At 41.7% G+C, this 13,883-nt stretch overlaps 1 protein-coding gene across 1 annotated transcript in view; it reads left to right on the top strand.

Annotated features, from left to right (window-relative positions):
• Positions 1-8,807: 8,807 nt before the first annotated feature.
• THBS2 (thrombospondin 2) overlaps positions 8,808-13,883 on the top strand; it is a 31,518-nt gene continuing 26,442 nt past the window's right edge. Inside the window, exons 1-3 of the mRNA XM_074144662.1 lie at positions 8,808-8,877; positions 9,805-10,361; positions 11,854-11,938. Of these exons, the coding sequence (XP_074000763.1) occupies positions 8,808-8,877; positions 9,805-10,361; positions 11,854-11,938 (712 nt within the window). The remainder of the gene's footprint in view (positions 8,878-9,804; positions 10,362-11,853; positions 11,939-13,883) is intronic.

The following is a 13,883-nucleotide window of genomic DNA, read 5'->3' as shown; positions in this document are numbered from 1 at the left end:
GAGCTGGGACTGTTTAGTATGAGGAAGAGGAGGCTGAGGGGAGACCTCATCACTCTCTACAACTACTTGAAAGGACACTGTAGAGAGGTTGGTGCTGGTCTCTTCGCACAGGTAATTAACGACAGAACGAGAGGGAATGGCTTCAAGCTCCAGCAGGGTAGGTTTAGACTGAACATTAGGAAAGAATTTTTCACAGAAAGAGTGGTCGGGCATTGGAATAGGCTGCCCAGGGAGGTGGTTGAGTCACCATCCCTGGATGTGTTTAAGAGACGTTTAGATGTGGTGTTGGGGGATATGATATAGGGAAGAACTTTGTAGTGTAGGGTAGATGGTTGGACACGATGATCCCAAGGGTCTCTTCCAACCTGGATGATTCTATGATTCTATGATCACCAGAGCAAATTTCTCCCTGTTTACTTTTCAAAAGTACCAGAGACAGCCACGATGAAACAAGAAACATAGCAGCAGAAGTGAATTTTTTCACCTTTGAACTATTTCAGTGGGGTTTTTGAAATTATTTAATTCTATGTGGATGATGGCTTTCCAAGCCATTTCAGAGCAAAATGGATGCTTATAAGGATGGATACTTTACAAGGTCCCACATTTAATATGTAAGCCCAAGTATTTGTTTGGGAAGTGATGGTGTGCTGACTGGGGAGCGGAAATGCAAAAATATTTGACTCTTCTGACCATTCACAGCTAAGCAAGATGACTTGGATTTTAAATATTCATCAACAATGCAAGTAACAGCTATATGAACACGTTATATTATGTACTCAAATAATTAATGTGCTAGGGGAAGCTGTGGTCTGTGTGTGGATGTTCTTATGAGGGGAAAAAGAGGCAAAACACACATTAGAGTGAAAAAAAAAAAAAAGGGAATTATTTGTTCAGCTTTAATCATCATAATCATTATCAGGCCGCAGCTGAATGATGCTCTTTCTCCCAGTTAGACCATAGCCAGCTGTAGTAGTTTCATGAATTGCTTTCTTTCATCTCTTCACTTCATCCTGTGGGATCCATGACTCCATCTGTGGGAGTTTTGAACATATGGAGAGATATCAAACCCCCAGACTGTTCTCTGTGGCCTTTCAAACTTCTTGCAATCAATTTCAACTCTTTGAGTATGGGGTTTTGTGCCCTGTTGGGGCTTTCATCCATTCCGTTTCTCTCCCCAGTTCTGCACCTTGATCTCTTCAGACTCTGTGAATCCTGTGTTTCAGGGACACACTGTACCTGGTGAGACCATACTTTGCTGTCGGTCAGCCACACTGATGTACCTATAGAAAAATGGAGAACAAGGGGAAGGTTGCAGATGACCAGGCCCTTGCCAAGAGGAGGGAGACAGCATGGCAGAGGCAGCACTCTCAGGCATGGGGCTACAGGTCTGTCCAGGAGAGGGACTCCCATCCTCTGTTTGCACCCAAAGTCCCTGCAGGACGGGTTCCTACAGCCACCAACACATGCAGCAGTGGGAATAACCCGCACTCCATGGGGCGGTTGTGCAGGTAAAGCAAGGACCTTGCAGGATTCTGGTGAAACACAAACAAGGGGCTCATTGCAATAAAAAAAATCCTTTTGGACTGAGATCATTCAAACATTTCCTACAACTTGTTAAGTCCTCTGTAAGCGTTTAGGATTTAATTTCACTGAAATAAGTGAAAAGAAGCTAGGCCCGAGCCTTCAAAGGCAGTTTGGCTCTTACCTCCTATGGAAATGAATGGCGTCTGGTCCCCTGAACAGCTTTTATCATCTGGTTGAACCACTGAAGTTTTCATTTTTGTTCTATTCTCTTACTCTTCAGCTAAAACTACTATCAACTTCAGTATGTTTTACTTCTAAATAAGGAACTGAATCCAAACCTTCTATTAAAAGCTTTGAGATTTGGGCTGGTTTTTGACATATGTAAATACAGCAGACCAAATTCCATTTGACATACAGAAAGCACAATATTGCAAATCAAATAAAATTATAATATTACAGCTTGGATAATAAGGATAATCTTAGCTGTTTAAAAGTCAGTGTGGTGGCAATGTATTCTTTTTGTGTTATAAGTGAAAATATCAATACCTTTGTGATAGAATGTGAGACTATGTTAAAAAGTTGTAATAAAAGCAGGTCTTTGGTAATAAATCTGTTCTGAATCTAGTAAAAGGGTTTTTTTTCGAACCCAGAGCAACAATGTGAGATTTACTGAGCATTTTCAGTGCTCGTTTACATTGCACTTTGTAGGGGAATGTTCCTTTTTGTAGGCTGAAAATATTTGGCAGCTCTATCATGTTCAGCAGCTCACATGTGGGGAAAGAATACAAAAATTCTGTAAAATAGTTAAGGACATATTTAACAGTCTGTAGATGGATATTTGTTTTGTCATATTGTCCTGGTTTGAGGACACGTATGTACTGTAAGGAGAGGGAAGAAACTGTTTCCAGATTAAAGTTTCCGACTGCGAGTTAGAAGCCTAGGGCTCCGCTTACAGCTCTTTCCATAAGTTATTGTGTGACACCAGTTAAATCGTGTAGAAACCAATTTAGCAAAACATTTAAACATGTGCTTAGTTTTAAACTTCTGCCGGCACCACTGAACAAGCTTTTGTGTATAAGCACTTTCTTGAGTAAAGACAAAGTTTGTAAATAGTGGTAGCAAGATTTCCCTCTTTGAGAAGATTATTGTAAAAGTATACCAGCTCTACTTGTACAGCCCTTGGCCATTTGTTTTGAGAGAATGCATTAACATTTGTATCTGGATACATTTTATACCTGGAAATTATTTAAAGAAGGTTGAATATAAAACACTTGTCCCACTATATCAAAGAATGAAAAACTAAGTACCTGGTTATGATGCCCATTTTTTTCTGACTACTTATGCACCAGAAATTAAACTAAAGCATACATAAAGCTCCGTCAAAAATAACTTTCTCCTTCATCATAGATGAATTCACTTACACATTCACTTGTGTAATATATTCCAGTATTCAAAATCTGCATTTAGCTGGAGTACCTACAACATGTGTCTGGGGAACCACCCAGGTCCTTCTCCCTATCACTACAACCTCATTCAGAAAACTGAATGGCTGAGTCGCACGCTAACCTGAAGTCATCTGTTTCAGATTTGGAACCCAGATATAGTGAACTATGAAAACCAAACCCCACCATAAAAAGAAAAAACTGCATTGCTATATCTCATGTATTTGTTTGGAATTTAAAAAACAAAAAAAAAAAAAGAAAAGAAAAAAAGAAGAAAAAAGAAAAAAGCAAAAAAAGAAAATAAAAGAAAAAAAAAACACAACAAACCAGCAAAAATGTGTCATCTCCATTTTACCACTGAGTTTCACAGATCTTACATTAGTAGAAATATAGAATATAAATCCACAGATGTTCCAGTAGCCCTTACAAAGTAAACTTGGAGATTCATGGGTTTCAAGGCTTTTGAGGACTGTTAAAATATTCAATCTAACCCCTTGTAAGAGAGGCTTGGAGTCTTACCTTACTGCTGTTGTACTGGTATCAGTAACCAGCTGCTCAGCTGTCAGCAGTTCCAGGGACAACACTTTGAGCTTGTGAAAATGATTACATTTATGAGATTAACTTTGTTGACATCACATGGGAAATCAAAACATTATACTGCAGTTACTATTATTTTTTTTAACCTGGAGTACAGAATGAAATTGATGCTTGCTATGAAAGGTAGTTCATGACCTGTACAATCAACACTGGAGAACCACTGTGGACTAGCCTCTTCCTGCTCATACTGCTGTCTTCTAGTTCTGGTATGCCTATGTAGAAGTTAAAAAAAGATTATTTACTGTATAAATCAATGCTCACAGAGTTGTTATTCTCAGTGTATAACAAGTGCAATAATAATAATTTCCCGCAAAGTAGTGATTATAGACATTTAAAGGGTCTTTGTGGGAATATTGATGCTCTTACATGGGGACTTTATAGGCTCATAATGCATCTGATATTCACTGATGTTGGAAACCGTAAGACATAGGGAGATACTGCCTCAAAGAATAGAAGACTAGACACACAAGAACTGAGTAGCAGTCCTAAATCATTAGTTTGTTGCATAAGCTCTGCAACTTTCTTTCCTCTCTGTTCCTCTGCCTGTAGTAAATATGTACAACAGATGAAAAAGGCATTATTAGAGCTAATCCTTGCCATTAATAATGATGATGATTTATTGTTGCCTGTTCTTATATCAAGTTTGGTAATTCCTAAGAATGAAGCAGGATGATGAAAACAGAATAAGTGTAACCATCTAACTTCAGTAATTCCCATGAAATGTGGAACCACAATGTGATTCTTTCAGACATTGAAAATGGGAATTATTCATGTAAGTCTTCACTCACACACATAAAAGTTGCAGTATAATGTCCATTATTTTATGAATGTGTAGTCTTCAGTAACAATAACGTAAAGTGTATATACAATCCATGATATAATTAAAAAGCTCTTGTGGCACGCATGAAACTAAACTTTCTCTTGTCTTCTGACTCTACTGAAATTGCTGTGAAAAATTCTTCATGTCTGTGGGACAGCATTTCAGAAAGAATGTTTATTAGCACCAGGAGAGAATGCAGGACTGCAGGATAAGACCTGAAAGACTCTTCATCATATTTGTGTAATTAGATCCATCTCAATTAGTGAGGATGCTTTTGTGAGAAAAGAAAAATAAGGTTGATCAGGATTTCACCCAGCAAAACTCATGGAATTTGTTCTCTGGCATCATGCCACAGTACCTTCAATTTTATCAGAAAAGCAGTAAAAAAAAATTTCTAGTGTGTATTGTGTATTCCACTTCTTTGGTGGGATTTCTTCTAATGTAGGAGAGTTCAAGCCTTGCCCCAAACCAAGCTAAGTCAGAATGTCAGTGATAAACTCTTAGGCAAAACCGAGAACTATTTGGTGGAGATCCAGGAAATCACAGTTCTTTCTGAGAACCAGAATTTGTACCAGAATCCTGCCATTCCCCAGTGATTTTCAGTAATGCTCACATGATCTAAAATGGAAATCCCCTAAGGCTGGTGCAAAATGGAAAAAAAAGCAAAACCCCAAACAGTAGACTGAAAAAGGCAAAGGGAGGTGGCATAAAGTAATGAGAAGTTAAGGACCTGTGCTCATGCCTGATGTGCCAATCTGAAGGAAAATGCAATGAAAGGTAAAACACCGCAGAAAACCATTAGTATGAGAACTATGGTTACCTCACTAGTGTTCCTAAATGTTAGTAAACCTGACTTTATTATCTCTCTAATTACCACTTATCACTTTCACCTTGTACTAAAAAAACAGGTAGACTGAGAAACTTGAATGCAATCCCAATATTTGCATGTGTACATTGGCTAGCTGGGGAAAGCAGAGTGCGTGTTCGTTCCTGTGAGCCTTTCTATCAGGAATCTTGGAAAGGAGAGGATGTTTACCTCTTCCAAGGTGGCCTGGGGAAAGTGAGCAGTGAGCATTTTCACAGTCGTGGAAAGAAGAGAAGCAAATCTGTCTTCTCAAAGGTCATCATCCTGTATATAAATCACTCCACTTGAAACAATATGTTATCAATCCTTCATTCCTGCAATGCCCACAGAGATGGAAAAACGAGTTTTGTTATGAGGTAGCTGGTTAAAAGCAGTCACAATAAAATTTGTCTCTTTGCTTTGCACTGGCTTTTTGCTGATTTAAAAACTTCCACTGTAAAAAGTGTTCGTATATGAATGTACCAGTAGTAAACTGCACCGTGTCAAAGATACCTTCTAGGTCTCTTAAACACTTCTCTGCCCTCTCTTCTCCAGCTGTAAACCCAGAGCAGCTTTCCGACGAGAGTTGAGCCAGTGCTGTTCAAAGTCTTGTGGAAAACACACCGTACAACTACATATATAGATATAAAGGCTAAGTCTTAATATAGTGGGGAGAATGAGTAAACTCAGTAGAATTTGAGGTTTTGTGAACTTCATTAGCTATTTTTTAAAATTCTTGAGGTTTCGCAAAACTGAAAACCAAATGTCTTAGGAAGACAAAAAAGCCCTCTCCCTCCTAGCTTGGCTCAGTCCCCTGGACCCTGTGAGAAAGGGGAAGGTTCCTTGGCTCCCACTACCCTGCAAGGCCAAGGCCAGCCAAGTTGGAAGGAGCTTCCGTGGCAAAAGGAAAGGCAGCAATGCTTGCATTGGCATTTTCTGCTCTAGTGACAGATTGAGTCTTTCGAAGTCTTCCGAGTTCTTAAACATCAACACCTTTTTCTACTGGAATTTCAAATTGCAATAAGCAAAGTTGATGACTTCCTATGCTGTTTTTTCTTTAACATTTGTGGTGTTTAACATATTTTTTTAAAACATTTTTGGTGTTTATCCATCTATACATTTGACAGGGCTCCATTCCTTGGATTCTCTAGGCAACTCAGCCAAATCCATGCATCTTTGCATCAGCTGCAGGATCTTTCCACAGATACTCTGCAACCCCAGTTCGGGCCTCAGCAGAGGTGATCCTGGTCTTCTCATTTGACTTCTGAAACATTTCAGCATGTCAGGGCAGGTCCTGTGGGCCCACCATGGGATTCCATTCTCCCGCTCCACACAGAGCATGGTGCCTCCAGCCTCGTGGGCCGCTCCTCAGCAGGGTGACCCACTAGTCCAAGTGCTGGGACTGGAGCCTTTGCTTGTGGAGACATTTTCCAGTCCTCCCAACGAGACTGGCAGCAGCATAAGAGCGACGTTTCCTGTGTGCTGCTTTCATTAGTCCGAGGCAAGGCTCCCTCCACCAGGAGCCGGCTGTGCAAGCCCACAATGCCTTCACTGAGATCTGAGGGGATGGTGCTGCATCCCTTGGAGGAAAGAGGGAAAGAGGGACGGGGGTGCCGGGGCTCACTTGAGAAGCTGAGAAGCTGCTCCAATAAGCACTTTACAAACGGAGGGGGGGGAAGGTGGCTGAGGCATGTCTCCTCTGAAAAAAAAAAAAAAAAAAAAAAAAAAAAAAGGATAAAAATGAGAGGGCTAGGACCTCGGGAAGGCTGAATTTTGCTGCAGTGGCGGCAGGACCGCGGAGCTCGCTCTCTCAGCCGACAGGGCTTCGCGAAGCCCCCGGCCGGGCCGGGCCGGAGTGGCCGGTGCCTCTCTCTCCGTCCGCGGGGACCGGGCTCGGGACGCCCCGGCGGCGAGTACCGGCCGCGCAGGGAGCCCCGCTGCCGGGGCCTGGCGCCGCCTCCCGGGGGCTCCACCGCGTCGGGCGGGGCGCCCCTGTTCCCCCGCGACACCCAGGGAAGGCAGGGGGCACGACGAGCGCTCTCCGCCACCTCTCCCCGCCCCTCCGCGCTTCTCCGCACTCTGGGGGGAGGCCCCGGCCGCCCGCCCCACCTCCCGCACCGCCCGCGGAGGGCGGTGGGGCGGTGCAGGGGAGGGCCGGCCCCGGGATGGCCTGGCAGGTAGGCGAACGCGGGCCGCCCGCTGGGGAGGGGGCGGCGGGGGGGGGGGGGACGACTGCTTGTGTCACCGCCGCGGAGGGGCTGATTGACAGCGGGGGCCCGGCCCGCAGCCCATAAAGGCGGCGGCGCGGGGCGCGGGGCCGCGGAGGGACTTGCGACGGCGGTAGGAACCGCGCTCTGCTCCTCACCGCCACGGCAGAGCCTCAGCGCGCCGCCGGCTCCCCCCATGCCAGGTGAGGCGCCAGGCGGAGAGGCGCCGTGCCCCGCCGTGAAGCCCCCGCCGGGGCCGGGGGAGGTGGCGGCGGCGGCGGTGGGGGGCTGCTCCGACCGGAGCTCGGCGTGGGGTAGCCGGGTGAGCGCCCCTCGCTGCCTTTCCTCCGCCGGTACTCGGGGTGACAGATGAAGGGGTCCGTCCCGGGGCCGGCTCGGCGGAGGCGGGTGTGCGGCACCTGCCCCGTGCCCCGCTGGGGCTGTGCCGGAGCCGTCCCGGAAGGGTCCCGTTGGGGAGGCGGTGGGTTTAGGGGGTGAGACGGGCTTCCCGGAGTCTGCCGGTAATTGGTGTTAGCGGTGGTACCTCGGGGTGACAGGTGATGAGGCAACAAGACAATATTGGCAGTAGAAGGTGGCATCCCTGAGTCCTTCCAAAAATGCGTGGAGTTAGCACAGCGTTGAAGGGATGTGGTTGTATGCAGGGAAAGGAATGTCCACGCATTGCCGTGGACGCAGTCTGCACCATTCATTGCGAGTGCAAGCGCGTATGGGGATGCAATTATGTGGCTTAGAGCTTAGAGCAGGGCAAAAATAACATCACGTTGAAAGTCACTTTATCCAGCTATGGGGTTAGAGAGGATTGTAAGAATGGATAAATTATATATATACACATACAAGGTAGAGGAGTTTGTATGATGATATTGAAAAAGGTACTGAAAAGTATGTCTAGTAGGCAGACCCAGTGTCTGCTGAGATCCCATTATCCTACAAGGAATTTCAGCTGAACGTTGAGCTCCAAAGTAAAGATGCCACTACTAATATGTTGTATCTCCTGCAGTGTCATATAGTCCCTATGCCAGCTGCTGAAAAATCATGGAGAAAATAATAGTGTGTATTTTCTGTATGTCTTTCCTTATTATTATTAGAGACATTTGCATAAAAAGGAGTTTTATTGTCAAGAATTCCTACTCCCTTCACTTGATGTCATGTTTTACTTCTGGCACTGGCATCAAGAATAACCCCAGAACAGGTATTACATAAATCAGACAGAATAGAAATTCTGATTTTTATATCTATAGTTGCTTCTAATGAGAGTTCTGTTTATGGCATTTCATGTGGTAAATTAAAATATTTGTAGTTGATAAATATTGTTTCCCTAATACTTACTAGTTTTTGATTTATTCATAGGAGTTATGCTGCAGAGGAGTGGGCTGTTCTGGCTTGCTGTGTTGATAACCCTGTGGGTTTCCTCGAGTGCTCAGGGTAAGTTCTGACACCTCTTTAGATACAGAGTAACTCCCAAGGCTAAAAGCTGGTGTAAAACATTGGCTCACCTGAGCTACAGTGGGCAAAGTAATCATATGATTTTTTCACAAGTGCCTGCAATAGTAGTTGCTGAGGTTTTTATTCAGTAGATACATTTTACTACTGTAAAATGAATATTCCCCAATAAATATTGAAAAATTGTTTTCATTAGAAATTGTTGGTCAAAATGTATATAATCTCAGAAATAATTACTATTATACTTTCCTTTGCAGTGGTAAAAGTAAAATAAGCAGAATCATTGAGTGGGGTGAACATTTGAAAAAGAGGTAGAGAAGTAGACTTCTACAGACCAAATATAAATAGCATGTAAATTGGCACAGTGCCAGGCCCTCATTTACATCTGACTTCTTGGCCTGAATCTTTAAAAAGCAAGTCTCTTGCTTCCTGTTGTCATGTGGCCACGTGGCGTCTCATAATTTGATTTTTATTAGCTGGCGGGCAAAATATAGATATTGGCTCAACTGCCTTATATTTATTTATATAAAAAGTATTTAATGATTACATTGCTATGTGCATTCATGCATAAGAATATACATGAACATACAGCATGTCTTCATATATCAATCTATATTATATAGTGCTATAAAATATATAGCCATATGTTTAGTTATAGAATCAAACATATTTGTACCTACACAGAGAGAAGGGGAGAGTTATCATGTAAATGAAGATGACAGGTGGAAAATATGATTCACTTGCATGCTAGTAGGAACAGTTCTGTTTGTGGGAGTAGGAAAGTACTGGGTTTACTCTGCTGATCTTCATGTCTGTCTCATAATTGCAGTTACTAAGTATACTCTGAAGAGTTGTGTTTCTTATAACACTTTTTGTAGACACATTGTCACACACTGTTAACTTTTTCAGATGGTGACAAGGAAGAGGAGACTACCTTTGATTTACTCCAAATCAGTAACATAAACCGAAAGACAATTGGAGCAAAAGTGTTTCGGGGTCCAGATCCCACTATCCCAGCATATCGTTTCATTCGGTTTGACCATATACCTCCGTGTAAACCAGAGAAATTAAAAAAGATTGTCAAACTCATACAGCAAAATGAGGGCTTTATCCTTTCAGCCACCCTCAGACAGGACAGGCAATCTAGAGGCACTATCCTTGCTTTAGAGGGTCCTGGCATCAGTGAGAGGCAGTTTGAGATTATTTCCAATGGCCGGGCCAACACCCTGGACCTTATCTATTGGGTGGATGGCTTCCAGAACGTGATTTCCCTGGAAGATGTGGACCTTGCTGACTCGCAGTGGAAGAATCTCACCGTGCAAATAACAGGGGAGAACTACAACCTCTATGTTGGCTGTGACCTTATTGACAGCTTCATTCTGGAGGAGCCTTTCTATGAGCAGCTGAAAGCAGAGAACAGCAGAATGTATGTGGCGAAAGGGTCCATTCGGGAGAATCATTTCAGGGTAGGTAACCTGGAAGAGCTCGGCTCATTGGTGAGGTAATAACAGAGCTGCAACTAGTTTGAGAAGATGCAATACGTGCAGTTTTGTTGTCCCATCACCTCTTGGATTTAGTGGGGTCAGAAGTGTTCCTAAGCAGAATTTCTCCAGAGTGTGTTTTTATTCACTGCTGGATGTATGGTGTGAATTTGGGGTTCCTGAAAATAAAGGATTAGTAAAGTGATGTCTAAGGCCAGGAAAAGTGCACAAAACCAGTTTAAAGGTGTTCCTATGCAACCATACACTTTCTTTTCCAGATTTAAGACTTCTGAACATGTTGCATTTTTTGTGGTGGTTTGTAGAATTCTTTGGAAATGTCTTGAAGGCCTATTTGTCTGTTGAAATATATCAGTTCAAGTCATAGGAACCTGACAATATTTATTAAATTTTATTTGAAAAAGAAAGATGGAGGAAAGAAAGACTTTAATGTAGCTGAAGCACATGGTGTTGGCCCATCCCCTAACAGAGTATCCCGATTTGCCATTCTGAATAAACTTTTGTTTCAATTTAAAAAAAAAAAAAAAAGAACAAAATTATTTGATCAGTCCTGTAAATAAGATTTTTTTTTTTTTGTGGAAAATACTTATTGTTTCTCTTTTGTTAGAAACTTTCTGGTTTTTCTATAAAATGAAAGTTTCTTCCTACCTCATGCAGTGATGTGATCGGGCCCAAGTGCTTTAAGGGTGGCTTCTTTTCACTCACAGCTGAAATGAAACTTCAACACATGGTTTCAAGAATTTGAAAAGCCCTTTCTTTCCCATCCTTTTCTGCCATCTACTTGTCAGTCAGAGCATGACATGCTGGAATGTGGTTCCATAGGGTGACCAGTTTTGGCAGGAAAACCAGAAACTCTTGCCCACAGCCTCTCCATTCCTGCCTCCCTTCCTAGACCATCAGTTCTGCTCACAGAATTGGTTTTGGAGCTGTACTGTTAAGTCAGTCACTAAAGTAATCTGTTTTTTTTTTAAAATAAAAAAATAAAAAAAATTTAACATGGAACAGATGCTAGTCTGGCTTTATAGTGTTGTCTCAGGGTAGTACCAGCACAACTGAGGAGATAGTGAGGTATGGTACATAAGAATGACTGGATAAGGATGGGAATGCAATGGGTCAGGAATTTCAAAAGTTGGCTTTGACCTCATGACAATGTCTCGTAGAACTACAATCTAAAATTAACTGCGTGGAAATGGAGATTTGAGCTTATTGCTGATTAAAAAATGTTTTATTATGACCTATTTCAGAACATACCTGATTTTGTTGCTTATAGCATAGAAATGATATGTAACAAAACTATCAACAGAATTTTTTTTTTCAGTGTGTGTCAAGTTGAATGTCTCATACATTGTTTTTTACATATTTACTTATGGCTAAATCCAGTCAGCAGCATGGGTTTGAGACTGACCATTTATTGGTTAATCCTAAATTGATCTAACAATTTTTTTAATGATTATTACAGGGTCTTTTGCAAAATATTCAATTAATATTTGATACTTCAATAGAGGATGTTCTACGTAAAAAAGGATGCCAGAAGAGCCAATCAAGTAAGGCTTTTTTACCTCATTAATACTGTTCAGTTGACTCTGAAAATGAGAAATGTCAATGGTGACATGTTATCCTAAAGCCATGCAACAGATCTCTATGAAATGGTAGAAGAATCTTATTTAAAAAAGAAAAAGATAATTCAGTTGCTTTTTGGTGGTATTAGGAATATATTTGTCAGTCATACTGAGATACTATTTCTACACTCTAGGCTACTATTTTAGTTCTAATTGCTTAGATTTATAACTCTGAGCTTCTGTTTTTAAGTTGGGAGAAAAGCTGTCAGGCAAGAAATTGTTAGAAACAGAAGGAAAAATGCATATGTACGAAAATATCTACATTCTTCTGAGAGATTTCCATGATTCTTTGAGCACAAGACTGGAAAAGTTGCTTCTGAATTCTGCTCCTGAGTCTCAATGGGCCTGTGAGCAAGTCTTCAAGTCTTAAAGACACTGAGTTCCTCAGCAATAAGTTTGTTGACTGAAAGAGGCGCTGGGTTTAAATCCCAAAGTGTTGTTAATCAAAACAACCTAAGGAAAATAAGAAAAAGCCAAAAGGGGTGTGGAAGGCATGTATGTGACAAGCTGCCATGTGTTCTTGTTAGTCCAGTTCATGCTGACCTCACTAGGAGGGGAGCCCTCTGTGTGTGAAAGTATGTTGGATTCGTCATGAAATTTATCAAGTATGCACTAAGGTTTTATACTTCAGCTCATGGGAGGTGCTGGCTATTTTACTTTCTAGTGTTTGTAACTGGCAGGAGCTCAGTTAAGAATCAGAAACAGCTGATTCCACCAGAGGAATGTGGTAGGTACACAAGGCAGTCAGGACTTTGGGGTTTTGTTTGAAGATCTTGACGGAAATAAAGACACTTCCTATGTTATTTTGCCAAAGCATGGGACAAAGAGCAAATGAATTAAGCGAACTTTTTCCTTGTTTATGCAAACCCCAGAAATTAAAGAGTAGCAGGTCTTAACTTGTAAAAGGGCCCAGAGTATTGAGATTTTTGTAATGAAAACTCTCTATAAGATATATAAATGTGTGTGTATATATAGGGGGATGTATACATGTATATGCACAAAAAATTAACTGAGCTTGCTAGTCTCTTTTTAAATCTTGATAAAGGATATTGCTTGGTTATTTCATACGTTCTAAAGGTGTGCCTGGCTGCAGGACCTCAAACCCAAATGTGATGATGTGTTAGAAATGAGTCATGTGGGCTAGAATAGAAGTGGCCTTAGATGGCACAGACAAGAAGATACGCTCTCATTTGTTGGTTGTCATCTACCCCAGCCAAGCTGTTTTCTGTACCAGAAACTACTCAGAACTACTTATTACTGGTTTTCAGTTTTGTTAGTGGAAGAAAATGCTTGAGGAGCAGGACTGCTGTGGGAAAATAGAATGTGTATTTAGATGTAATTGTAATCTGAATAAAAGAGATGGTTTAACGAATGATGCAGTTCAGCTATCCTACTTAATTTACCAGTGGAAACAAAATTCCCAGAAGGTGAAGTAGAACCTTGAGGGCACATTCAGCGGTCAGAGACAGAACAGTCTCATTCAAGTGGATGAGGTCCCTAGGTGTAGATAGATTGAACCAGCAAAACCAACAAAAGAGGGTGTCTTCAAATGTTTTACATTATTATCAGTTGGGCAAATGTTTAGAAATACCATCAAATAAAAATGGGAGGTTACTAACCTCTACTCTAGAGTGGAAAACAGTGGGAGCCTAAAGGGATAATTGAGTTCTTGACGCTGATGTGTACCTTAGGAGGCAGCTGTGGCAGCTAATAATCAGCAGATAATATTTTTTACTGTATTTGTTATCACATCTGTCCAATAAATTATACAGGGTTTGTTTTATCCTTCTTGGTAAGTATTAGCAAATAGTTCAATTCACAGTATTTTTACTTTTACTTTGCAACACCAAGAGAACACTACAAGATGGAA

This window comes from Numenius arquata, chromosome 2, assembly GCF_964106895.1.
Source record: "Numenius arquata chromosome 2, bNumArq3.hap1.1, whole genome shotgun sequence".
NCBI classification, from domain to species: Eukaryota; Metazoa; Chordata; class Aves; order Charadriiformes; family Scolopacidae; genus Numenius; species Numenius arquata.
This window is presented reverse-complemented; position numbering and strand designations above follow the sequence as displayed.